Source organism: Anopheles ziemanni, chromosome 3, assembly GCF_943734765.1.
Source record: "Anopheles ziemanni chromosome 3, idAnoZiCoDA_A2_x.2, whole genome shotgun sequence".
NCBI lineage: Eukaryota > Metazoa > Arthropoda > Insecta > Diptera > Culicidae > Anopheles > Anopheles ziemanni.
The window spans coordinates 81,007,101-81,035,076 of NC_080706.1; the positions used below are offsets into that span (position 1 = coordinate 81,007,101).

Sequence of the window (27,976 nt, forward strand, 5' to 3'; positions counted from 1 at the left end):
GTGCATAACAAAACACTACCGAGCGTTTGAGCCCACCGCTCGCCGGACGTCGTTCCCCGTCGTGAAATCAACATCCAGTGGTAGCACTTGTAATTCATTAAAACCATCCATATTTCATCCCTTTTCAGATTGTCCTACGCGGTCCTTTTGTTTCTTCAGGGTGACGCGGGTGAAACGCTCGGTTGTTTTCTTTTCTTTATTTGGTTTTATTTTTAAATTCAAGCTGTTCCTTTAATTCCCGGGCGGGAAGAAACATAAAGGATGATCCTTGGCAACGGAAAAAATTGGAGTTTAGGTGTTTGGCAACCCACACCCACTGTTGTGTATTTTTTTTTTTCGTTCGAAGCGATCGAAGAATAAATTAAAAACATTAAAAATTCACCAGCAACGCTAAACGGCGACCGTTTCGGGGGAGCAAAATTCTGCGCGGAATCTGCGCGTGGAAAAAAGAAACCCGGGAGCAAGCTGTGCCCTATCTTTTCGGATGAAAAATCACAAAACAAGCAATAAATCCTAGGAACGAAATTATATTACCACCGGCACCGAACCGAGTCGAACTGACGTCCCACCCATTCGTCGCAAGGGGTTAATAACATGCCAAAGTGTAGCGTGACTGAAAGGCAAGGAAAAAAATATTACACACACTTTCCCACATACACACACGCATACACAAAAACGCGTAAGCATGGTTATACACCACTGTCATCGTCACCAAGCGAAGCGGTAGAAGAACATCCTTGCCTACTGAGCCATCGAAACATCCAACATGAAAATGAATAAAAACGGAGCTCTACGGAGCTTTCCGGCCAGGATAGGAAAGGCGCACGGGCAGGGGATGTCACCCTCGGAGTGGGAATAAACAATTTGCATAATGTAACCCCCTCATTTTTTTTCCTTCTACAACATTCGACGTTTCATTGCCTCGCGAATTGCCTCGGCTTCGCTATTACGTTCCCATTACTAGCACCCTTTGCGCATTTTTTTTTGTTCGTCTCGTCTCGTGCTTTTCCATTCCCTGTCCCAGCTTTACTTTGTTAGCGATAGATTCTACGGTTCCGATGTACCCTATCTCGGTGCCAGGCGGATGAGATGCAAATAAATTTTTAAAAGATCGCTTAAAACACCGAGACGGTCTTATTACTGGGAAGGAAGGGGTTTCCTGGTGTGGTTGGGAATGCGTGTTTTCTTCTTTCTTATCTGGGGAACGCGAAACGCAACTCTACGAAACGATAATCAAACAAGGGAACGCGATTCGGATGTAGCACATTTTACTCCATGCCCCTCAACGATAAGGTTTGTAATTTTCTTTTTATGATTATTTAAGCATCCTATACTTTCTGGATTTCCTACGATCTGCTATTGGGAGGATAGACAACCCCGCCTGTGCCTTATCACTAAGAAACCTTGAGTGGAAGAACAAAGAGTTTGATGAACTAGATGAAAATAATAGGAGTAAAACCAAACCAAGGCGGAAACATATTTTGTAGCACTTTACTATAGAATGGCCATAAAATACGTTGAAACTCCGATGGTAAGTGAAATACCAATAATTCACTCACAAATTAAAACATAGCAATGATATGAAAATGTCTGCTTCTTCTTGTTACTTGGTACTCGACGTGCTCGTGGGCTGATTTTATAATCGGCGGTACCGCTCGGCTGTCGCGGACCCCCCATGGATATGGAAATTTTTCACTGTTTAATTACTTGGACTAGATAAACAACTCCCATATACAACATATTAAACAGGGTTACGAACGCAGAGAATCTTTATTGATTATTTTACGAGAAATTGAAGTATTTAAAAAAGAGAATAATGCTCATTGCTGGAGTTATCAGATATTCGAAATTTTTACAAATGGTTTGTAAAAACCTTGTAACGGTAACAGCTGAATGTAACGGGCTGAGCACCAACAAATGATTGTTGCCCGTGGAACTCACGGACAAAAGGAGATAAAGGGTAATTTTTTAGTCTTTCCACTTGCGAAATTCTTAATAAAATCCTTTTGTTTCTCACTGAAGTTGCAGTTGCAACAGAAATAGTAAAATATTTTTTAAATAAAATATAAATAAATAAAAAAACGTAATTCGGCCCAGGTTTCGCAATAGGGACGGAATAATCAAAATGGTTCGAAGTTTCACAAATGCAAAATCACAAATGATGCTCTGATTGTTTTGAATGGCACGACGTCGAATTTATCCGTACAAGTCTTATCGTCACTTTATAATTATCCCTGGTATAGCTCGATTCAAATTTTATAAACTCACAAAGAACTTTTACTTTGAATTTGCAAGCTAAAAAAGGATAGACATGTTGAAAACTGTCTCAGTAAACTGTTCAGTCAAGTACTAAATGTTTTGCTGACTCCTGTGCTAATATTTCGAGTGTTTGAAGATGGAGTCTTATAAGTTCTATAGTAAAATTATTCAATAGAGTTTCAAGATTATTTTCTCGTTACGAAACTTGTGAGGAAGTGTTTTGGGTTTTAAAACTAACCTGAAAGAAACGAATTTTAAAAAATTGCAAAAAAAATATCAATAAAATGAGTGGAATATGTAATATAATGCAATGTTCAATATACAAATGATGCAAACGGTGTTCTTATTTTGTGTTTAAACATGAAACATTATTTGCGCTTGTATCGCGTGCGGCTTGAAAAATCGATGTGGACACAAAAATGCCTTTCTTCGTTTCTTTTTGCAACTGTTGTTCGTCCAACATCACCGGTTGCAGTACTTCGTATCGTATTTCATCGATGCTTGAACCAAATCCATGCTGCTGGTATGAAATTATTTTCCTCCAATTCATAAAACTCCGTCCCTCCCGCTGTTTTATTTATTTCCTCAACAAAATTTCGCGCCCAGCTCAACATATTCGTGGGCACTTGAAACCACATGCATACCCCTGCATGCACACCGGAACTTGGCCTGTTTGCTGCTGCTCCGCCGTAAAATATGCTCTTCTTTTCCCCACTCACACCTTTGTAAGAATGTTTAAGCTGTAAATTTTACATCGCACTCGAAGTCGCGTTGCCCATTTCGAATTTCGGTACCTCGGTGCCTGCTGCGGTCGTGAAAATCAACCACAGGAAGCCTTCGCGCAGTCAACCACATTGACCACCGTAGAATTGCGCTCGGTTCGTTGATTTCTCGCACCTCCAGAAGGTATATTCGATTTTGCAAAAAACCAAGAACCCTCCTCACGTACTCACGCAATTGCAACGTCGGTCATATTCACAACTTCACAACTTTTTTATTATGAATCATTTCAATATTTTATGACCCGCGAAACAGCTCAATGTTGTGCTTTTTGCAGCTAATGCAGATTTACCTTTTTACCCGGTGAAGAATCTCATTGCAAACGCATCAAAGCAGCTAACGAAACGTAACATATTTTCCATGTGCGACATCAAGGACAACTTGCAAATTTTGACAAGTTTAAAAAAAGGCGAATGATGCGACGTTGGAAACCATGAACCATAACCTCAAATAATCAGCAACCAGAAGTGCGTTGACAGCATATCAGATCTGGGTTTTTATTTTCTCTGTCATGTAACGGACATTTTTTCGACGGACATTCGGCAGTTTTTGGCGCGCTGGGACTCCCAAATAGGACCGATATACGAGTTTTGAGACCAGTCAAACGCAGTGAACGATGGGAATGTGACATATTCAACGACGAACCGGATGGTAATTGCACGCCGATGTCTTCGCATTCGACACGTGAACAGGGCGACCTAACGCGACGAAAGCGTGGGACTTTCACTTTCCCTCACGAAGGGACGGACTCGTTCGGGCAGCTGATTTCCCCAAAGAATCGTCCCAATGGCGAACGCGACAGCATCCTTCATGACTTCATGTAAGTAGAGTTTGAAAAAATAAACCGCAAAAAAATAGCCCACTTTCACCAACGGTTACTTTCCGAACGTCCCGCCCTCCGCCGGCATTAGTTTTCCATGCATGCGGGTCCGCCGGCTCAATTCCTACCGGGCCCGTTTCCCCCTCTCACCCCCTCAAGCGATCTATACACCTCTCGGGTGCTCGATGAAGCTGTCAATAAGTCAGAATTAACGCCTCCTTTATATGCATACCTTTTTTTTTGCTCCGGCGCGTCAAGGGAAAGGAACGCGTCAAAAGTTGGCGAGGGGAAAGAAGAAACAAAAACCTACAAGAATAAAAAAATTCGCGCCAGGAAATCCCCGGGACGAACATTGCCATCGAACGTACGTGGAACTGGCGGTAAACATACGCGACGAAGTGAAAGTTGCAGCCGCGTCCCCTACGACCGATTTGGATGACTCGTCAATTGCCATGTGCTCAAATTGCGCCAATATTGCGGTTTTCGATCTTTTTTCTTTTTTCTTGATGTAAATCCTTGGTACGTTCTACTAGTTTTTTTTGTTTTTTTTTTTATTTTAAATGTTGTTAATTTTGTTAAACCAGTGAACTTCCGTTAAACACTTGAATCTCGTTAGCAGTTTGCCCTACAAAAATGTTCTACAAAAACCGGACGAATCTGTCAACGAAAACTTGAAGTGCTCATTAACCACAAAAAACTAGGTTAGAGCAGAACAATCGGGTTCAAATAGGTTGCAAACAAAATAACATATTTTAAAACGGACCAGGACGACCTTTTTCAACGTGAACGTCATAGAAATGAAAAAAAAAAACAAATCAGAAAGCAAAATGTCAGGGGATTGTTTTATTCCAATTCCAAATATTCGTTCATGACCAACGGACATTTTTACTTTTAGGTACCCCAAAAAAGATGGCGCCAGTCGAAGGCATATTTAAGCGATATTGAATAGCGAGGTTAAAAAAAACAATGAAATCCTGCACAACGAGTAAACAGAAAGGTCCTGTCAAAAACTTTCCTTTTTTTGGCTATTTTTACTTTTGCCCGCAACTCCAAGGACCAGCATTTGGTGCATTGTTTCGTCGAATGGTGATTCCCGGCCGGCATCTGTCAACAGTTTCTGATGGGTTCCCGCGGGAAGTTCATTAAATGGCAATTGATGCGTGCACCGATACCACGCTTGCCACTTATCGTGTCACAAATGAAGCGACCATTGTTTCAAGAAGCCGAAAGAAATCGTTTTTGTTCTGGGAAGTTCTAGCGGGATTTCCCTTGCTGTAATGGGGCGATTTTCCCAACGCAAACATACTCGCCACAGCAAAACCGCATCTGTGCGAGAACAAACCGAATACTTATCGGTCGATTTTTTCGGTCACCAAAGAATGTCGTTGGCTTTTATAACTTCGCTCGAGTGCCAGCGGACAGCCACTTCCACAGGATGCAAGCACTGGAGCCATTCCGACAGGCGACGTGTCTATCTAAAGCGTCCGCCGGGTGAAGAGATATTAAAATTTAAATTTTCATTAAAATATCCCATCCAACTTCCTTCCGTCCTGTTTGCCCATTCTCATCCACTCGATAGCTTTTGGGTCGAGCTCAACAAAGAGCAAATGATTATGAATCCCAAGCCCGGCCAGGTACACACTCACACTCCGCCGACAGAAGCGATTATCCGCCGCCCCAAGGTGGGGAGAGAAAATTCCTTCCCGCCTCGCGAAGGAAACGCAGACGGCTGATGTTTGATCTGGTAGGAGCGTATCCTGAAGCTTTTTCTTCGTTTTCGCAGAAAGTGCTGGCAATGAATAAAAAAGCAAAAGCAAAACGATTACCTCGAAACAAAAACCACCGAAATGGGTCCATTTAGCCGGGCGGGGCGTTAGGACACACGCTCCGACCGAAAGAGCCAGGTGTGTATGTCCTTCGGCGGCTCCGTGGGCCACGAAGCCATCGTTCGCCCGTTCCCTCCCAAAAGTCATTCTGACCGAGAGGACGTTAAAAGGCAACAATTAATATCGTTAAATTTCTCAAATTACGTACGCGAGCGCGAGCGCGCCCCAAACCAAACGCAAACACACTCCGGCCGGAGATGGAATGCCATCACAGGTAAATCCGGATGGCCTCGTCGCCTCAGGACGCGTCCCCTCTGGACCGTCCGTCCACGACCGGAAACGGGCGGAAAATTGTTTTCATTTTTATAGATAGTCTAATATCGCCATTGCCATTGGAGAAGACCCTCCATCGCCTGTTGGATGTGTGGAGGTGGTGGGGGGTAGGATGGGTGGTTTGGGGGTGAGTATGGCCGCTTTAGCTTACCCGAGGGATGCGATCCACTTTTCGGCAGGGCGTTTTCGGCATTTGGTCACTTTGTTTTTATTTTATGAATACTTATTAAATTACACTCATTAATTATGTTGTTTCCTTGCATCTTTTGTAATGCGTTGCGTCAAAAGCGTTGGAATCGACATTTTTAAGAACTTTCTGGAAACTGTCCTTCAACCAAATCGAGTTTTAAACGAAAAACAAGGAAAATAATAGAAGAAAAATAGAATTTTAATGAAAAATTTAAGGAGTTTTTGAAGGAGCATTATGAAACAATGCAAAACAACCTAACACTAGAACACTAAACTTACCACTGAACCGTTTAAAATTATTAAAATTTTCAAAGAAAAAATAAATACAAATTTCATATTTACGAAAGAAAATCTTTTTCCTGAACCCTCGGAGAGTAACTTGAACTGATTTGATTTTTTACACTTTCCTCGCCCATTTGCGTGTTTTTCCCCTACCTCCCATCACTAACAACACCAATCCATACAAGGCCTCTGAAAATTCGAAAAAAAGGAGAAATTATCTTCACCATACAAACATTAAAACATTACTAGCGAGAAATAAAAAAAAATAAAACCACCCCACCCACCGTTCCGGTCCATTTACTGCCGTCATTTTGTTTCACTTTCATGTCGTTTAATCAACGGATTTTTATCTTAATACGGCTTTTAAAAAAGTTTAATTTTTCATCATTTTCCCCACAGCCCGCTCTCCGAAGTGCCCATAGCCACGTCCGGTGGTTGTGAGCTTAGGAGTCAAATGGTTGTCTTATCTTGTTTCGGACAGCGACATTTGCAAGCGCCTTCGCGAAACCCGTAAGTCAGTTTTCAGTACTTTCGTTTTAAAGCATGCTTTTTGAGGGAACGACAAAACATAATAACTGAACGATGTCCGTTTGGGATCTATTAGAAAAGCTTCTTCCTTCAGAGGGGTGGGGTGGCAGTATAAAGCAGTTATTTTGCGCCTTCACAAAATAAATCATATTCATATTTCTGTCGACCCTCTTGTGATAGCCTTTGAATGGATTGAAAGGTTAAAGATAGGCAAAACATATTTTTCTATCCCCAAAGGCCGCAGAGTGTGTCATCATCGGCCCAAAATGGTCACGGATGTGTGGCAGTGATGTAAAGAAAACGGTTCCAGGCTCCACACGGCTTCGGCACATAATTCACACGATTACGGGACAAGGGTTTTTGGTGGCCCCTTTCCCCCATCCTTACACAAAACAATCAATCGAACGCCATCGAAAGGATACGCACCGGTGATTCAACAGGAAATTCGCCGCGGGGACGAATGCAAACACACATATTGGAGTGGCGAACAACAAGTAAATCGAAAAAAAGAAACGAAATTTGCGAAACATGTCCGGAAGGAACGGTTTCACGTCCGTTGCAAAGATCAATTGTCGTCGGTCGCCTTTTTCCATCCCATCGGCCGGATTATCCTTCGGGTTCGGTCCATTCCTGATCCCTGCTGGCTCGCCAGCTCGTGAAGGACTTCAACGACCGCATGAAAGCGACCAGTGTGAGTGGTGTGTCGTTGACGAAACTGATTTGCCTGCCACCCAAGCCCCGCGCTTTTCCCGCCCATCGGGAATCCTTAAAACGGCACTGGTAAAGCCTTCAATGAGAAGGAGAACTTTTTTCTTTCACTTTCACTTTTTCTTTGCGAACGATACTGAACGATCCCATGTGGAAAAGGGATCCCGTATGGGCATGATGTGGGATATTTCTACCCTCGCCCGGGATGCACAAAGGAATTGGGAGCGAAAATTTGAATTTGATTTGGTTTTGATTTGATGACAATCGGTTCGGATGATTTAATGCGTCTGCCAGGTTCATCCCAACCGACCCTGGCTGTGTGTGTGTCAAACAGTTTAAAGATTTTTTTTTTCTTTTCGGTGTTGTATTTGAAGGACCTTTTCCGACGGGAGTTTTCCCCGGCTGCTGTTGCTGGTCAGTTGTTGATCGGCGGTGAATGATAAGCATCAAGTGGCGAATTATGTTCCCCTCTTCACTCTATCAATAGGTGGAAAATATGTGTCGAAGGGACAAACATATTCCCGCTCGCATTGACCTAATCTTATAAGGCTCGGGAGAGGGAAAATGTTGTTTTGCCAATAGTTTTGCATCGGATGTTTCGCAGGAAAAACCTAATCCCACTTGAGGTTAATTGTTTCGGAAGTGGACGTTCAACGGACAGCGCATTTGTTCACCCCGAGAATATATACCTCCTACCCTCGTCGGAATAGGATTGTTTGACAGTTTTCATAAAGTACCCCCCCGAAATATTACCCGGTCGACACAAACATCATTTCCATATTATTTTCCACTTTTATCGTTCGCTGTTTGCGACCAGAAACGACGGTAATAAGTTCCAATTGGTAGATGGCAATATGTTTTTGCTTGGAAGAAGCAAAACAAAAATGCTAATGCTTGGGCCGGACAATTATCAAAATCAATGACTTCGCGACGGAAACTGATCGTGATCAACGGCGATGGGCCTCATTAAAATGTTTGACATTTTCATCAGCTTCGGTTACGGTTTGGGAAAGAAAATTATACCGAAAACGTTGGCATGGCTTGGGCATCGAAGCTAAACAAAAAAGAAAAAATTACAAATTCTCACGTCAACACATCGGAGCAGCATTCAAGCAGGATTTTCATTTTTCGAACCATTCAAACTGTGGGAAATAAATTTGAAAAAAACGTTGAAGCTCGACTAAAGTGTACTTTTTCGCAAAAATTCAGACGGAGGACAAAACTGAAAAAAATTAGGTATGCTTGGAATATATTATAAAAATGCCTTTCCAACACGAAATTCCACCAACCATCCTGGGTCTTATCCCTATTGCATATTCATTATCTTTCTAACGCAGGCAGTTAAAAAATGGGAAAGCAGTCTAAAACGATCGACGCTAGCGAAATTTCATCCGACGGTTTAATGGGATGATAATTAACACCGTCCTCCAGGAATTCGGACAACATTTCGAGGCAGTCGGCGCGTCACGAGGGTGGTGCTATGAATTTTATTAATTTGGAATAATTGAAGTAAGATTCGCCAGCCTCGTCGATTCGTCCGGAGAAAACTGGAGAATGATCCTTATGAAGTGTGACGTGTTTGGTTTGGTTTTTAAATTCATGGTATATTTTTTTTCCATTTCCTTCTTGCAGCCGTGAGAATAATTAATTAAATATTTTCCTTACGTTTTCCCATGTTGTTTGTGTTCAATTGTTCAACAATTGGTTTTTGTACACCATTTTCAGTAATCGGTTGTAATATTTTTGAGTCATTTCTTTTCAACTTTTTCTCACCTATCTCCTTGCGGAAAATCGTTGATTTCTTCCCAGTGCTATTGGTCGTTGGTTCAAAACTTGATACAATTGTTTTTCATCGCTCAATTTTCTCTCTTTTACTCATCTGGCGCTACGAATAAAAAATCTGGCTTGAGTTAAAAAAAAACATGCGATGGACAATTTTCCCAGTTCAGAAAAAGAAGAATTTTTCATTTGCACAGCATTTGAAGTAAAAGCGAAAGCCACATTGCCGATGGGTTGAGGGGGGAAGATCCACCTCTTTCTTTGAGTTTAATTGATTGAACAAAATCGTTAAATAATGTCCACTATTTTACACAACTCAAACTCAAACTCAAGATAAAAAATTCTACAGTTCCCTTAAATGAGTAATGGAAGGAAGATAGAATAAAAAACACTCGTTCGGAACCGTTTCACGTCACCCACACGCCGAGTGTCCGGTTAGAAGTAGCGCCAAGTGGCAAGTTCCTTCCGAGAAAATTGTGGCTGCGATCGCGAAGGCGAAAACAGAAATTTTCCTTGGCGCCTTTTCCTGTGCCGCGGGCGGAAAAAAAGTAACCGACGCGTAAAGGAAAATTTAACGAAGGCAAAAATCTTCCATTGGAGAATGCAAGAAAGAGTCAACGCGACACGCTTAAAAGAAAGTAAGTAAAAGTAAAGAGAACAGAAGCAAACGACCAAACGACGATAAAATTAAAACGCAAAGTACACAACTTTTTCTCATTCTCATCGTCCCGGGCGGATTTCAGAGTTCTTTCCCCCTGGCCTCCTTCTTCTTCCCTTTCCACGCCGCGAGGAAGAATCGCGAGTTTTCTCTCCTCCTTGCGCTAAGGAACGCTGGGTGGTGTGGTTTTTCTTTTCCACCCCGTCGAAAGGGCCACTCACAAACTCTTCCCGCTCGTCGTCCAGGCCGTTGCTGTTAAGAAAAGAAACGTTAAGATCCCCTTTCTTCTGCTTCTGCAGTACCTTACCCCTTATCCCTCCCTTTTCAACGTAAACAAAAACAGGGACATGAAAAAGAAAAGAAAAGAAAGCGACGAGGGGGTTGCTTTTTGAAACGCGAAACCTCTTTCTCTGCCGCCAATTTGGCGCGAATGCGCGATTTCTTCTTAATTCTTATCAGTTTTTTTTTCCTTTCGTCCGGAAGCGCAGCACCGGAACCGGCAAGGTGGAGACACGGTGGCGGTGTAAAATAACCTGCAACCCACTCTTACCTACGAACGGTCGCGAGCCCAAACCAACACACGGGTAAAGTGTTTGTCTAATGTCCGCCAGTGTTGGTGCCTGGATGGTTGCGGAATGGGTCCTTGGATGGAAAAAGCTTCCGTATTCCTCTCTGGAAGCCCGGCTGACGGCCGGAAATCGCCCGAAGGGTCTGTTCTCTCATCAAACAGGCCGGGCAATTTCTTTCTCGCCACGAGTTTAACCCTCTGAGGAACCTTTTTCCTTCAAATAACCTCCCACAGCAGGTTGGAATGGGAAAACGCAAAGGCATCGCAAGGACACCATGCGCCCCGGGGACTGACCGGATACATGCACTGTTTAAAACTCGGAAAAATCCTCGCCCCCCAGACGCGCCTAGTTGAACGTTGAGTGGCTTATCTGGCGTGGAGGGTAACTTCTTTTTTTCTCTCCCCGTGGATGAAAACGACACTGCAAAGTGTGAAATGGTGGAGCCTTATATTTCCCATTACTTTACTTTCGTCTTCTTTAAGTTTCACTTTCATCGAAAGAAGCTGTACGGTGGCGAGCAAAAGTTTGGGCCCCCAGTTTTGGACCAGGCTCAGGCGCGTTGCGCACCGAACCACTCCGACCGCGACCCCGGCCAGCCCTTTACTACTCATTTTCGGGCACCTATCCCGGAGCCAAAACCATAAAATTTTACACAGGAGAAAAGTTTGTCGGCCCTCGTTCGGAACAAAATGGCTGAGGCTCGCAATTTGAGCCCTTTTCTGGTGGCTAAATGGAAGCAAAAGAAGAAAGCGGTTGAAGACCGTAATGAAGTGGTCGAGTGAAGGAAGATGCCGGATCCGGAAGCTCTTATTTTCCACCCACTCGCTGTTGATTTTTCCCAAGCAGGCAACTATAAAGCCTGTTGGAGCACGCATTTTTTGGTTATTTTTAAAAAGGTATTTCAATTGTTATGGATGGTGGAAAACGAGTTTTATTCGAAATAAGCCAGGCTGCAAACAGTAAATGTCTTTGGCATGCTTGGATTAAACTATGGAAGATCACATTACAAAAAGTCTGCTTAGTGTATATCACCTGAATCCCTTTTTCCAAACAAACTCTGTTGTTCCAAACAAACACTGTTGTTGCTATAAAATCGATATTACCGATCATAAACAACACATGCTAATTCTAATATTGCTTCTAATAAAAATTAATCCATTTTTCTTATCTAAAACCATTTCATTGGAAAATCTGATGAACCTTCTTTTTGTTTAAAGTATTTGACAATCTTAAGTTTTGTAGATTTTATCCTCCTTTATTAAGAATCATAATTTAATTTTTTTTTTTAAATATGATATTTTTTTCTGAGCATGTTTATATTAAGAAAGATGTTTTGTATTTCATCAATCATGGAAGGTCATTTGCTTGCGTTTGACATATTGGAAGAAAGCACAACGCAAAAATAAAAAAAGCCGAAGACAAATAATTTAACCATCTACTCCTATTTTACACTTTCTTTGTATAAAAGTTTGTTCCAGAACGGATACAAAACAAAAAAGGGATACATTTCGGGTGCTCCTTATCATCTTCAGTTCGGCTTCCTAATTGCAAATTTAAATTCATAATTCCATTTCAATAAATCATAGCAGCAGTTGCTTTTTCCCCGTTTTGCATTGTTATAATTTGGCTTTCACGTCCCTTTTCTTTCGTGAAGGCGATATGCGCGAGAAAAAAAATATTCAAAAGTTAATTACAATCAATTAAAACAAGTGGCAATAAACATTCCAACATTAATTAACGACATTTCCATCTGGAGTATATGTGTGTGTGTTTGTTTTTTTTGTTTTTTCTAGGAGTAATTTCATCCTGTGGGTTGACTTTAACAATGAGGGTTTCCTTTTTTTGCGTTTATTTAGAGTGTCGTACCATCACGAGTTTTTTTTCTTTAATCTTCTTTTCCTAGTAAGTGTCCCCTTAGCAACGCACAACATCCTTTGGTTACTTTGTTCGTTCTATTAAGGGTTTTTTTCCACCCAGGAAGACTGTCTCAAAATCCTTCCAAACAAACTACCGTCATTAAAAATGAACGTAAATTTATGCTATCTTAGCAGCGAGACTCTTTGACTGCCGCGTGGGCCGCAGTTCGGCAAATACTCAAAACTTTCCTTTAAAATGCAAATTTCATTCCATCCCTTCCCCTCGGCCGACCGGTGGCCAAAAAATCCTGTTGCCGAGGAGCCAACAACAAAAATCTTTTATGTAAAAGAAAAAAAACTCGACTACCCCTGATGAGAAGAGTACTGCAAGAAGCCGAAGAAAAAATCAAGATGAGGCTGGTAAAGATGCTTAGTTGATAGAAAAAAAGAAGAGAAGGGCAAAAATGCGTCCGCCTAAAAGAACGATAAGAAGCAAAACAAGCAACCGAAGCTAAATGAAAAAGAAACAACGATAGAAAGAGCAAGAGATAGTAGAGAGAAAAAACCTGAGTACGCGCGAGGGGGGTTAAAAAACAGTACAAGGCGTAAAGTGCAAAAAATCAACCCCCTCACGGTTAAATATTCTGGAAATTATTTTTCACGTCACCCGCCCTGCGTCACCGGACCTCCGCCCGCTCTTGTTCCAGGGGTTGAAAAAAGGGGCCACAGCATCACGGGCCCCCTTCCGGTCCCAACCGGAGACCAAAGTCATTCCCCAACCCACCGCGCCCACCCGTTTCACCGTTCACCATGTTGTTATCCTTTTTCGCCTGCCTCCCTTTCCCGTGTTTCACTTTCCACGCTGCCGTTTTGGGTGCCACCGGTGGCCGGAGTTTGCCATTTAATCGTCGACACACGCACCAACACAAAGGCAACACTTTTTCCCCCTCCATCCCCGGCTCACCAACCCCCCGTTTGTTTCGGTGTCCTTATTTTCTTCCATTCTTACCAGCAGCATCCAAGGCATTTGTGGCGCTTCGGTACGTTTCATGTTTTTTTTTTTAATGTCCTTTTGGCTCCCGCTTTTTCGGTATTAACCGTGGGTGGAGCGAGGGGTGGTTTTTAAGTGAGAGTGTTTCGACGGACAATCGCATGAAGGGAGGGTGGGGAGCCGAAAATGAAAGCTTTAAAATGGCTGAAAGGCTTCGTTGCTCCGCGAGCCTTTCGCCTTTCGGGTTCGTTCGCTCGCCGAAAAAGTAAGCTGAAAAATAAAACGAAAGGAAACGCCAGCGGGCGCGGGAAGAATCTACCCCTAATTTATCAGCCACCCTCCCTCCCCGACCCGACGTCATTGGCCGCGCACGCACACCACGAAATGGATGGAAAAAAAGGAAAAAGTAAAGGAAAGTAGGAAAACTCATCCACAAGTCCAGCGCGAGAGATAGCAATTTGGTATTAAAATGAAATGAAAATCACTCCCCTTCACTGATGCCATCTCGCTCGTTGGGCAAGGTTTTTCCTGTCCCTCTTCGATTAATCTGACCCCATGTGCTCCACGAGGAAAGGATACACGCTACTGGAACAAAGAGAAAATGTGCAGCTTCTGATTTTTTTAAAAGGAAAATGGAGAACATGGACTGAATGTGGCCTTCATTTATTGGACCAACAGCCACCTGGGAACTGGTTCTTATTTGATTAGTTAATGATAACAAAATATTACTTACATTTAAGGTAAAATAATTTTATAAAATACGTATTTCGAATAATAAATTGTATCGTTTTTAATGTATCGGTATTGTTTTGGGTTCAAATAATTTCTATACTTCTCCTTTTATTGCATTCTACCGCAGTGCTTACATTAAATGTTGTGTGAAATTAAACTCGATCTTCAATCAGAACCTCTACAATCCGCAGAAGAAGACATTCTTGACCGGCCAACGTGGCGGCGACAGTGAGCTTCCCAGCCGGCGACAATTTAAATAAAAATTTTCCACTGGCCCAGGACGTCCGACGCACTCGAACGATTTGGACTTCCAGCCCAAAACCGAACAAACCCACCAAGCCATTTAATGAATCGCGCGGATCGCAAATGTGCCGTAACGGGAAGTGCCACACCGGGGACTTGGGTGTAATAAATTTGCAGATTTTTCACGAGGATTGTGCCGGACTCCCCTTTGCTTGCTGGGTGGCTGGGGAGGACTCAAACAAAGAGTACGCCGCACGGTGCAACTTGACCGAGAAGACGGTTGAAATAAATTAGAAACGGGCCGACCCCCGCGGAAATGGGCTCTCCATTCGAGCCTCTGTCGGTGGCTGGCCTCCGCCGGGTCATCCGCGCCGACAAGAGTGGCTTTGCGTAATTTTATAATTTTTTAATCCCAAAGTAAATAGATGCGCACCCGAAAAAAGATGGGATTTTTATTCATCCGGCATGTTCGGTGGAAAGGTCCCTGGTATTTTGTATTCGTTAAAACTGCCTTTCACGTAAAAGGATAAATGAAAAGAAATAAAAGACGTTTCGAGTTTAGTTCACAGTTTTCTAGAATCCTGACAAAAATACTTTTAGACTAACCTTATAATTTTTTTTAAAACTACCTGCTCAGAAAAAAGATACACCTCTGCTACACATTTAAATTAATTATTTTTCATTCAACATTTGCTTCTAGAATATGCAAACACTGCGTGGTTAGGTGACTTTTTTATTGTTCAACGAATGCCAAAAATTATAACTTTCAACAATTTGACTAAACTTGTTTAACAAAAGCATCAACACTTTTTAAGAATGTTTATGTTTTGTAAGCTAAGTTAAACAATCAAAACCAAGGAGAAAATACCAATAAAAAATTCAAAAATTCAATTCGATATACTATTATTTTAGACAATTTTTTTTTTGTAAAACTTTATCAAACACTAATTACTGTACGGGATAGCTGATTAACTTTAATGGTTATGACATTTTTTAAAAGGATTTTTATTGGAGTCACTTTCCGGCATCCCACGAGGGCTTTGTTTTTTTCCGTTTTTCATCATTGCAGCACACTTTTCGGTTAATGACTTTTCTTACATCGTTTGCTGAAAACCTTTTCCCAAACTTTCATGAAACTCCTTTTCGTCGGTAATGCTTACGGGGCTCAGACTGGACACTTTTTATCCATTCCCGCAGCCCTCTTCCAAGCGAGGAATCAGCCTAGTTCAGCCGCGGTGGAAAACTGGTCACGAAATTACCGACGCGGACGCCGGGGCGCGAGTTAAAACGATAATGGAACCGAAATGGCGTCGAGGTGCCAGCTGCGACACCTTGGAGGAGTTGTCTTTTTTTTTTGTAAGAGCTGATTTTTGTAATTTCCCTATCGCACCGGTCATATGATGCCACTTTTAATGTTCCATCCGCGTTTATGGCCGTCCTTTTAAGAGAAAGTGTCGCGAAAAGTGCAACATTAAAAGCATTGTAAACATTTGTTAGTGTGCTGCAAGTTTGCAAAATATATCATGAATATTGTCTTCAAAAAAAGAAGCGCATGACAGTAGAAAATTTCAAACAGAAGTTGCAGTCACCGGAATTAAATTATATCAAGATAAACAAATATTTTCAAACATAATGAGGAAATTTATATTCATTCTCAAATTATACGACAGGGATTTTCCTATACACATAAGAAGAATATTATTTCAATTCTGTATTTGTTAGTCAAAGCGACTAAGATTTTTTTCAGGATTCCCTGCCATAGTTTCAAAATTATCGAATTTTTAAAATGTATACTATAACACCACGAACTTTATCGAATTGATCCTAGAAAATTTAGATTGTTGATAACGATTTATAGTTAGAATATCAAATGAAATGGTTATCGCAGAGACATTAAAAACGTGAGTTGAGATAAACCTTTTATAAGAAAAAATCACAATAATAGCATAATCGCTCCTTTCAATTTTAAGTATGATTTCTAGAAGCTGTGCATAGTTTTCACAGCTTTCGATCGTTGCTATGGAAGTGTTGTTGTTCCAAAGAGCCGCTAGTTGTTGCTATGTTGCTCCCTACACATGCCCTTTTATTTGATATCACTCTATAATGGTTTTTAATGCAATTATTGGCAATTAGGAAGCCTAATTTATGAGTTAAAAATGGCTATATGACGAAAAAACAGATTGAAAAAACTGTACATAAAGTAATAGCAATGTACAAAAGTACGCGTAATGATAATTTCATGGGGGGGGGGCTTAAATGTAGCCGTTGGTTTCGAAATGTTTCGATTCATGATAATTGGATACTTTCGAAAAACTCATTAAGAGATTGAATATAAAAATGAAATATAGTAAATTTTCATTGATAAACTTAAGAAACTGTAGGAAAGTCCTCGCCACAGATTCGATTTATTCGATAAAAAACACAGTCTTCCGTTGTCCGGTATTCAAGAGTTCAAAGAAGAAGCATTAGGAAGTCCCTGAAAGTGGTTGCTCCTAGCATCGGAGGCGATATGGACAGGTAGGTTGGCTAAGATGTTCCGGGATTCATCTCGTTTCGATCGTCCATCGCAAAACGCAGCACGCGGTGGTGAGTGGATAATTTGCATTTAAGATTTTTGATTTGTTTATTTCATTATTATCTCGAGAGGACGCACTCGTCCCACCTCGCGTGTGTGTGTTTATTCATGGCATCCATCCTCTAAATAGGGCACATTTCAGTTTCGCGATGGTAGGTGGTTGTATTTTCCTTTTTCCTGCGTCCAGCATTTATTTGAACTACACGGAAGGTGGAAAAGATAAGCTAAGCAAATTAGCGAGCGTTTTAAAAGCAAAAAACGGTAGAAGAAAGTCTGAAGCAAGATCGTTTAACGGTGGGCTGACCAGGTTTCGCAATTCGATTTCCCTGGAACTCCTGCAACCGGAGGGACTGTTGGCCGTTGCCGATGGTCTAACTCACTCGTTCTACTCTCCCTTTTTGTTCCACGGCAACTTTTGCTCCTATCTACAGAATGCTACGGAGGATTTCACTGATTGGGCGGACCATGAACCACGTGCCGTATAGCTTGTTTTACCTTCCAAAGTTCAGCGAAAAGTTTCACTCACGAATGAGTATAAATATTGTGATGTATTCCTTAAATAATACCGACTGTTCAAGGAGAAAAGGAAACATAAAAAAGGAAGCAGCCCCTGGCAGCAGAAAGAAGGCATTTTAATTTTTGATTGCAACAATCGAAACAACAACATTAAGAACTTGTCGTGCGGAAAACCGCGCTGGCCAGGAGAAAGCGATCTGTGGTATGGAAAATCAGTTGAAATCTAATTATTCAAATCATCCTTTTCGATCATCGAAACGGAGAGGGAAGCACAAACAAGAGCATTTGGTGTGCAATCTTCAAATCTGAAAAGTTTCAACTTCCGGTAAGACCAATGATAAGAAAATAGAGATAATACATAAAAATGTATAAATCAAAAGTTACAGGAAATGCGCGTTAATTGTATTGCAGATTTTCTATATTTTATGTTTTATCTCCAAGTTACACGGTTTCGATTAGAACAAATTTGAGTTGAGGAGGAAAATTCGCTCAATTTGTTTAATTTACTTCTAATGGTTCCCAGGAACCCGGGCCGAACCCCGTCGCCACAATTCCCTGCAAACATCCCACCCTTTGCATTTCAATCACCACGCTCGAAGAACTCGTAAACAATGCTCTTCGCGCTTCGAAACACTTCAATGTAAATTCAACTCCTGAAGATGATTTTTCAAACTCAAACTCGGAGCTCTTCCCACTAGGCAATTGTGATTGAAAGAAATTTGTAAGAAAAGGTCTCGCGATTTAGTATTCTTGCCGGGTGTTATTAGTTCCTCGGCATTAGGCCTCCGTCACTCATTATTGTGTGGCGAAAAGTTTAAAGCTTGTTTTCGCCGTTTTCCCGACAGCGGTACTCTTCAAACCGTCACTGACAGACGACCACACGGTGATGGCGTTGATCGGGCGCACAATTGACCGGTCCAGGACCTGTTCCGCCCGGATGCACTCGTCAAAAACTTCGCTAGCAAACACGCGAGAGCATCGGAGCCACAATTTGCGTGGACGGTGGATAAACTCGTGCTGCCTCAAACACAGACAAACACACACACAAACACACGCACACTTTTCCTGCTCGCGGGAAAATGTGCGCCTCGGGCAACCCAGCAGATCTTCGCTGAAGAACCGGTGTAAATAAATTTGTTGTTTACCGAAATCAATTCAAACAGAAATTCTTCTTCAGTGTAAAACTTTTCCACCCAGAAGCTCTTTTAATTTTCTTCCCTCCTCCCACCAGTCACCCAGCAACTGTTAACTGCCCCCTTTGCCCCTTTTTGGGAATGAGGAGAACAAAAAATTAAACAATCTCATCCCATGGTCACCGAACCCCGGGCCCAAGGACCCTTGGGCGGCCAAGGACGCAAAAGGCGATGGCGAAAGGTAAAACGGCATCCAGCATCAGTCAGCGCCACTGGCAACGGTTGGGAAGGAAAACTTTTCCATTTTCCCGCCCGCCATTTTACTTTGCCTTCTTCCACAAACAGCGTAGGCGCTCTACGTTGTCTCGCTCACTTTCGTTTGCACAACAAGATTTGAGTAGCCGCCTGCTTTGCTATTTCTTCTTCGGGTGTTTCCGTTTCCAACAGCCTCCCTGGATTTGTTTTCCTTATCCTAGCTGCCCATTTCCTTTTCTTTTTCGCCCTCGCACTCTCTTTCCCTAGATTCCGTTCCATGTTCCTAGGTGCAAGGCATTTCGCGAATTGCAAACCATCACCGGCGAAGAAACTTCCAGCCCCATCATCAATCTACAGAAGGGGGGGCCTCGTGCGAAAAGCACCGGCCGTCCGGCAATCCCCGGCCATCTTTGGCCACTCGTAAAGATCACTTTACTCATTCATTCATCCACTTTATCGCTCGCCTCAGTTCATAAATCAAATATTTTGATAAGAACTCATTAATTTCTGCTTGCGCAAACTTTCCAGTTTGTTCCTTCAATTGCCAACTCTCTATCGCTTGGCTTTTTTTTCTTTCTGCTGCTTCTAGGTAGTTTTTCTTTGCTTGCCGCTTTCAAGTTTATTTACCAGGCCCTTGCCGGGCCTCATCGGAAGCTCTCAGAAATCAAACGACGAAGCAAGCGGTTTCGGTATGTCCGAAGCCGTCCAATAGCTTCATAATAGATGTCGCAGCGCTTTTGGAAGGTTTCAAGGATACGCTAATTGTTTCCAGTACTTGATTACCTTCGTCGTCCGATGATTTCCAGCCAATTGCAAAAAACAGTCAGAGGGTAATTAAATTCAGTATACATTCACTTACAACTTTACATTTTCTGTAAACAACATCACCAAATCCTCATAGTTTAGCGTAGTTCACATCAAAGTTCTTTCATTGTATCTGTAAAACTACAACAACACCGTTCGGTTCTCGTTTAATCATACATTTTATTTTCTTTTCATTATCCGATCTTAAAAATACATTTTCTGCCCTCTAATCTCCGTAGGATTTGTTCGACTTGGTTTCCAGTTCTTTTATCACTTGTTATCCACCCAAGAGGGAGGTAATCGGTAGTCGGGAAGTTAAAAAAGAGTATGTAACAAACGTGTGTTACGCAAGCAAATAAATGTAGAAACAATACTATGGTTGTTAACAGTGAATATGATTGGTAGAAAAAGAAAATAGAAACACAGTATTGACAACCATCGAACGATAAAACCGTTCATATCGGTACTAACTAGCTAACAATGTGAAAAATTTTCAATCGAAAATCAAAATAGAATACAGTGAGTGTAGAAAATTTTAACTAAACTAAACCAAAAGATGCATGTCGTGCGATGTGACTGATCGCTGATCAATTCGCGTTGGTTGGAAGTTGGACGGTCCGTGTTTTTAAAGTCGGGATACACGTGGGCAGCCCAAAAAAGGCTCCTTTAGTAACATACTAAGCCGCACCGCTTAAAGGTTGTTCGTATCAAACAAACAATCACACCACAATCGAACAAACACACGCACCTGTACAGACATACATACGTTACAGATGTATCATTGTGCCGTGATGCTGCCTTGTTTGAATGCAATGTTCCGCCCGAAGTAAAATGATAATTAAAATGTGTATAATGTCTAAAAGAAACGTATAGTACGAGTTTTTGAAAATAATTCTTACACAAACAAAAAGACACAATCGAGTAAGCTTAATGTTACGAGAACACACACACACAAACAAGATCTCTTCGCGATCGAGGTCAGTGCAGGTTCTCCAGATGTAGCTCAACGGATTTCTTCTGCGTGCGCAAAACCCAGTACCGGGTAAGTAATCCATTCGAAGGCAGATGAAATCTAGTGACGCTTTGTACTGTTTATTCTTCACATTCTCTCCTCTTCCTTCCCTGTCGCTCGCCAGGAAGAACATGGAACATGCCGGGATTAGTACGGAAACCACGTATGATCCGGAACCACACACTTCGGTACCGACGGCGTATCGTTGATCTGTTTGCATGAACTGCTTCGATTTATAGGAATTTATTATCACTCGTAGATGATAAACTTCTACCGTCGCACTCTTAACCCAATTCAACTATAACTTCTAAAAAAAAACCCTTTAAAATGTATCACCCATCGATCGCTCAAACAAGAAGCACTGTTTCATTAACTTTTGATCGATGTGTTTCCCTTGCTGTCCCTTGATTGACCTCAAATGTATTTCACATTCATCCTTTTTGCGCTACGTCGGTTTGGTCGCACCTTTTCGCCATACTCTGACACACCTTCACTTCTGGGTTGGTTCTTCGAGAAGGATGAACCCGTCGACGACGGTAGAAACGAACGAAAAAAACGATTCGAGACAACGAGTTAACTTACCCAAACCAGTGCATGTTCCCTGAGACACGGCACATGACGAAGATGATGATGATGTTCATGAACATTACACGTTGGTGATGATGTTTATGACGCTATGGTGACGCGCAGTTGCTTCACCGGTTCCAGCTCTTTTCCGCTTCCTCGTGTAGCGCGTCCCTGGCGCTCTTTACATCCATGGATCCAGCAACTCCGTCTCACCGTGTTGCTGCAGTGGCAACAAACTGTCTTCTTTCTTCTTAGAGATACGAAACAGATTCGTAAACAGTGGCATTTGTTGTAGGAAGCACATTGTCAGCATTAAGGATTGTAGGAAAGGATAGGAAATGGGGCGGAAGAGTTCAGTGAGTGTCCGCGGGAAACGAGGTGCATTCGTGGGTAGGAGCAAAAATTAAAACAAGAGATAAAGGAGCGCTAAAGAACGCACAGAACTGAGAGTTAACACATGAATGGCACTAACTTTACACTCTGAAATGATCGTCCTTTTCGTTCCGGCCGGATCGATCCATTTCACCCGAGGTTGGGCCAAAAGGGACGACTTATAATCGCTCACTGCTGATTAAAGTGTTCGAATTTACACTCACGATCGACGCACTGGCCCCCGAGCTCGTACGGGCAAAGGACACCGGTGGGAATGTGTTGCACGCTGGAACGTTGGTGGAAGAGAAGAAAGAGAAAAGGAAGAACGGCGCATCGCAAAGGCAATACGGTGCAAAAGGGGGAAGTGGGATAGATGGTACATGGGGAAAGAAGATATAAATAGTAAAATCAATAAACAGTTGGTGGATTAATAGAAACAAAAATTAAAAGAACAATAAGGATCGATAAACGGCTCCATGGAAAAGAAAACAAACAGGATAAGGAAAGAAGCGAAGGATATCATTGCGAATAGCGTAACCGTAACCTTGAACATAAATGTATTTAAGAATTTAGGTCATTTGGGGTCATGCGGACCGGTTGAGCATTAACGGGTCTTTCGTTTATAAAAAGATAACTTTGGATTTATAAAATTCTTAAGTACATTTTGGGGGTCCGCGACAGCCGGGCGGTAGCGCCGGTTAGAAAATTGGCCCATGAGCGCCGGGGCTCACCACCTCGACGGCGTGAGTTCGAATCCCAACCGAGACCAGACCCTCCCCTGTACGAGAGGACTGACTATTCACGTACACATAGGGTAAAAAGTCTCGTAAACCCTTAACGGGCAGGCATGACCGACAAGGTCGTTACGCCAAGAAGAAGAAGAAGAAGCTCATTTTATAACTTACATTATCAAATATTATATTCGCAGAGCATTGTTAGCCATTCTTTTGAATTGTTTGCAACCTTTTTGTGGTGCGCCAAAGTAAAATTTAAATACTTTCAACTAGATACATATGTATACATCAATTGACGAGAATAAAAAAAAAAAAACAAATGAATAAAAATTAACATTTGTTCAAATGCTCTCCTTTGTTCGGCAGTGACCCTTCACGAAAAAGATCCGACATCGTTTTTTTCCTTGCGTTCAATCGATAGCACAATTTTCAACAGAAAGAAATCGTGGAATAAATCTCCGGAGTGCGCGGCAATAAAATGCCATCTCCTAAGTTCCGGTAAAAGCTCCAACCTTTGTCCATGATTTATCCTCAAATGACCTAATCCTTGAACGCAACTTATTAAATGATAGTTTATAAAAACTTACCCTTGCTTCAGTGATAGCAGCGGCGACGTGTACTTTACAAAGGCTATTGGCTCATGTGTGTGGTCCATAGGTTGTGTGGCCTCTGTCTGTTCCACCACTTCTTCAAGCACAGCTTCTTCTGTTGCCTGTTTCAACGATTGAGCGTCATTGTTTGTGTCTTCGTCAACAACAATCGCTACTATTTGTTCTTGATCAGCCACATGATTTGGTTCAACGCTTTCCTGTGCAGAGGATTTATCATTCACACTATCCTCCGCAGATTGTACATCGCATGCCATAGAGGGTACGATTGGTTCGATTTGTTCTTCGCTATTATCCGGGTGTGGTTCACTTTCTGGAGCAGGCTCCTCTTGGATTTCTCCCAACTTGTCAGTCTCAAAAACCCCGTTTGATGTGTCATTTTCTACAATCTCTCCTTCCTCCGGATCTTCGCGTTCCAGAGATACTCCAACGACCGTTCCTTCGGATTCTTGGAGCTGCGGAAGTGCGGGTTCTTCTTCTTCTTCCGCATCATCGTGAGCACCCTCCTCTGGGTGGTCCTGAGCCTGGTCCTGAGAGTCATCCTTGTCCGGCACAGCGTTGGAAGACTCGATCGCTTTTCGTCGGTGTTTGGCCAACAGTTGCTCCTTGAACTCTTCCAGCGTTGGCTTCCGGATGGCTCTCAGTTGTCTTGTTTCCGTCGCCAGTATCCTAAGTTGTTCCTGCAGCACAGGCCCATTCGGTGACGCGGGCAGTCTGTAAGGTGCAAGTGAATCGAAGTTTCAAAACTCTACCCGCTCTCTTTCTTCCATCACATCGCAACCCCAGCCTGGAAGGGCAACAGGGAACGGGATGACCCCGTTGCCACCCTTGGGCCGGATGCTCGTCCGATCCGGGCGCCGATCGAGTGAATACAAAACCGAGTAAAAGAAATATCTAATTATATGGAGAGAAACCCCCATTCAGAGAAACCAAACTACACGTGGCGCACTTACTGATACTCCTCGCCAACGATCCGCTGACCGATTTCGAAGCACATGCGTTCCAATTCGGCTGCCCGCTTCCGGCTGGCCAGTACCTTCCGGTGGGATTCCTGCAAGCTGGCAAAAGAGTCCACTGACCGTTGTCGCTGCTGCTCGTGCGCTCGCTCGAGTATCGCCAGCTTTTCCTTCAGCAGCTCGATCCGGCTGTCGATCTGGAAAAGCTCGCGGCGCTCGTGCTGCGCCTCGTAGATGGTTGCGTTATGTTGCTCGAGCTCTTGCAGCAAAGTTCCACTATTGTTTTTGGTGGTGAGACCGCATTAGCGCGTGGGTTAAAATATCAAATAACGATAAATGCAAATCATTCGGCAACGCTTATCGCGATGCCTCCGGTGGATGCGACACCAATTACCTGTGTTTTTCCAGCTGCTTCTCGGCCGTTTGAAGCAACCGATTTCGGGACGCCTCGGAGAGGTTCGGCAGGCTGGCACGTATTGTCTGCAGCTTCCGTTCGATCGGATCCTGACTGACTGGATTGGCGACGGCAGCCTGCGCTTCACTCTGCAAATGCTTTCGTCTACCCGGACTCTTAGCCATTTGCTTGTTCGTTCTGCCTTCCTCACTAAAAGAGGCCCGTCGTTTCGAGGGTGAGGTAGCGGCTTCACTGTTTGTTGTTGTCGCTCGTTCCTGAGGACCCCGGCCTTGCTGGCGGGCAAGCTTGTGTTGTTCAAGCTGCGCCATACGAGCCATCAGGCGAGCGTACTCCATCTGGGCGGATTTTGGAAGATGTTTTACAGCCTACCATAGAATGGGGGTTAAAAAAATTTTATTCAATTTGTAGCAATGAAGCAAGGCCTACTCGAACATGAATCTCACCGAAGATGTAACCGTCGCGTTGGCAACGACTTGAGCTCGATTCGCCAATCCCTTCGCCTGCTGTTGCTTCGGAGTGCTTACATCACCTTTCTCCGTCGAACTACTTTCAGGATGGTCACCGTCTTTGGCATTCTCTGCGCTATTAAACGCAGTGTTGCTCGCTTTGCTTCGTACACTTTTTAAAAACCTATCAAGTTGCTCCTCGAACCGAACCGCCGTAGGCACACCTGCGGGGCTTTCGCCCGATGCCGACGCAGCCGTTTCGACTTCACCGTTCGGCGTCGGTGAACCAAAGTCAACATCCGAATCGGAATCGGAATGCCCCACCTGGATGACGAGTTTTGCTACCGGCTTCGAGGCGAACGAATCCACAATGGTCGGGGATTCGTTCCGCGCTAGTAGCGGAGGTGACGGTGATATGGTTTGGTTGAGGTTGATCAATTTGTTCGGATTATTTACAAGCTTTTGCGTGCGAACCGTTGACACCTTCAACGGCTCGGGACGCGTGGCGGATGGCAACGTGGCGATGGCTAGCGCTTTATTGGCGGATGGGAAGACTGACGGGACTGTTTCGGAGTCCATGCCGCCGGTGGATTTGATTGTTTGAGATTTTTTTCGTCTCTTCCGGGCCGAAGTGGTTCGATTGACGAGGGTGATTAAATTTGAGTTGACCGTTTGCGATGCCACTTGCGCGGACGTTCGAGGTAATGTGGAACATTCAACGATCACGGACTCTTGTTCTTCCATTCGTTCCGATACTTCCTCACGAGGCGATGATAAACTACACAGTTCTTCTGGCATTTGTTCGAAAGTCTCTCCAACCGGTTCGTCTAGCAACGTTGACTCATCCTTCTGAGGCTGAACCATCCCAACAGTAACTTCTTCCGTCGTCGTTTCTTCCATTGGAACCTGTTCTTCTACCGTCGGTTTTTGGCTCTGCTTTTGACGCATTTTCGTCAGCAGGAAATGTCTCAACGCTTCCGCTTCCGCTTCCTCCATCGAATCCGGTGTCATCGGAGGGCTTTGTGCCGGCGGTTTCTCTCTGCGTGTGAACAACTCCGAGTCACAGGAATCGGCACCCATGAGTAGCATGCTGTGCGGTCTAATGTCACTCCGTAAGCTTTCGGGAAAGGGTTCACTGCTTTGTTCACTGCTTGCCAGCTCCATGTCAATCGGATGCTGCGAATCTTCGTTCCCTTGCTCCGCCGAGTCCCGGACTGTCGGACTATCGACCGAGCTTATCTCCATGTCTTTTCCTCCCTCCTCCCCATCCTCATCCTCCGTATCGTCCAGGGCAATAAGCTCACAGGGGGCCTCGATGATCTCGACGTCATTATCATCGTCGACAATCTCCACCGAAGCTTTCCCGACACTGTACAAATCGTTATCCAACTCATCGTACACGGGAGGCCCGTCACGGACTGGGCTAAGAACAAGGTCATCGCTGGGCGAGTACGGTCTTTCGGCGTCCTGCTCCTTCCGCCTTAGTCGTGTTTCGTGTTTTTTCAGGTACGCCGATTTGAGGGCAATCAAACGAAGCTTTTGCTCCTCCGTAACATTGTTTTCCGGCCCGAAGGGCATATGTTCCGATGGCAACTCATCTTCCGGCGTCGTGTCCAACGACGGTGGCGGAGGTGGCGATGGAATCTCGGGCAGATCGGGAATCAATTCATTCAAACCGGCTGCCTTCACGATCGGTTTGGTACGGAGCGCCAGCAGGCGAAGTTGTAGCTCCTCCTCCTCCCTCCCGTCCTCATCGGGCTCGCTTTCGGACGATGAATCAATGACCATCTGCACCACTTTTTCGCGCTTTTCGGCAGGAACGGATACCTTTTTCTTGCTCTTCTCTCTAGACCTGGGTGTCATAAGTAATAGCTTGCGTTTAAGTGGATTTTTACTAGCATGGGCAGTGTCACCCTTGCGCACATTTTCGGTCGCACAGGCAATCTTAAGGTATTCTCGATCGACCGTCGCCTCTGGCTCGGAATCCGACGACACCATATGACGTTCTGGCGACGGGGAACTCGATACGTGCTTGCGCTTTTTGTGCTTCTTGTGTGAGCAACGTTTGGCCTTTTCTTTTGTCTTTTCAAGATGACGCTTATGGGCAGCTATTCGCTCGTGCTTGGATGCCTCGCGTCGATTGTCCTGCTTCTTAGCAGCAGTGATTTTTGCCGATTTGTGGCCGGTATTACTGTAACGTTGCTGTTGGCGCGGTTCATAGTAATGAAAATAATTCTCCTTCCCGTACATACCATCCCGGCTATTCAAATAATCTACAAGTAGAGAAAGTATTGCCCATTGACCATTCACCAAAGGAATGCTACTACTACGGACTGCTGCTTTACTGTGCTTACCGTACGCACTGCGGCTCGATATTTGGTGGATTAACCCAACCTCCTTGTCCATCGCTTCCAGCGCGGCCATTCGCTCGCGAATGTTCGACTCTTCTTCCGAGCTAATGTCCTCCAATTCCAGCTGCTGGATCGATTGACCAGTACCGACCTGGCCGTTTCCCGGCTCCACATCGTCTTCGTCGTCCTGTATCTCACCTTCTTCCTGCTCGTCCTCCTCTTGCTCCTCCTGTGGACCACCTTCATCACCACTGCTTACCAACACCAGACCCTCCGGAAGGTCGTCTGTTTTCACCTTCGCCATCTGCACCACAGCACCTCCGTCAGGATTCTCCATCGTGCGTATCAAAGGTGTGCAAAACGACGTCGAGAAACAGTGCGCATTCGACAAACTTAACAATATCTACACAGCAGCACCGCTTACCACGTTATTACGCACATCAAACTCTGTAAACTATCATAAATATTTCCTCTGATACTCCATTACATTATTTCGCGTAAGCAGTCGCTTTTTTCCTGGTAGGAATGGAACTAAATTCCTTGAGCTGTCATTTCTATTCGAGACGACAAGGTTTCTATCTGTCGCTTGCCAGGTGTTTAGATGCAAGCTATTTCGATGTTACATTTTGAATTTTAACGTTATATTTACCAAAAAAAAAATTGTAATTTTTTTCTGTAG

At 43.6% G+C, this 27,976-nt stretch overlaps 1 protein-coding gene across 1 annotated transcript; it reads right to left on the reverse strand.

Annotated features, from left to right (window-relative positions):
- Positions 1-20,881: 20,881 nt before the first annotated feature.
- On the reverse strand, positions 20,882-27,739 carry LOC131285593 (uncharacterized). Its single transcript, XM_058314452.1, has 6 exons — positions 27,301-27,739; positions 24,944-27,219; positions 24,480-24,865; positions 24,083-24,361; positions 23,109-23,843; positions 20,882-22,073 (listed from the first exon to the last, which is right to left on the reverse strand). The coding sequence occupies exons 1-6, from the start codon at positions 27,632-27,634 to the stop codon at positions 21,977-21,979; spliced, it is 4,107 nt and encodes a 1,368-aa protein (XP_058170435.1). The 5' UTR covers positions 27,635-27,739; the 3' UTR covers positions 20,882-21,976.
- Between the last annotated feature and the right edge of the window lie 237 nt (positions 27,740-27,976).

Coding starts and splice junctions, on each gene's coding strand:
- LOC131285593 (XM_058314452.1), bottom strand. CDS start 27,634: ATGGAGAATCCTGACGGAGGTGCTGTGGTGCAGATGGCGAAGGTGAAA. Junction 24,866..24,943: donor ACGCGACGGTTACATCTTCG/GTGAGATTCATG, acceptor ATTCTATGGTAG/GCTGTAAAACATCTTCCAAA. Junction 24,362..24,479: donor AAGCAGCTGGAAAAACACAG/GTAATTGGTGTC, acceptor CAAAAACAATAG/TGGAACTTTGCTGCAAGAGC.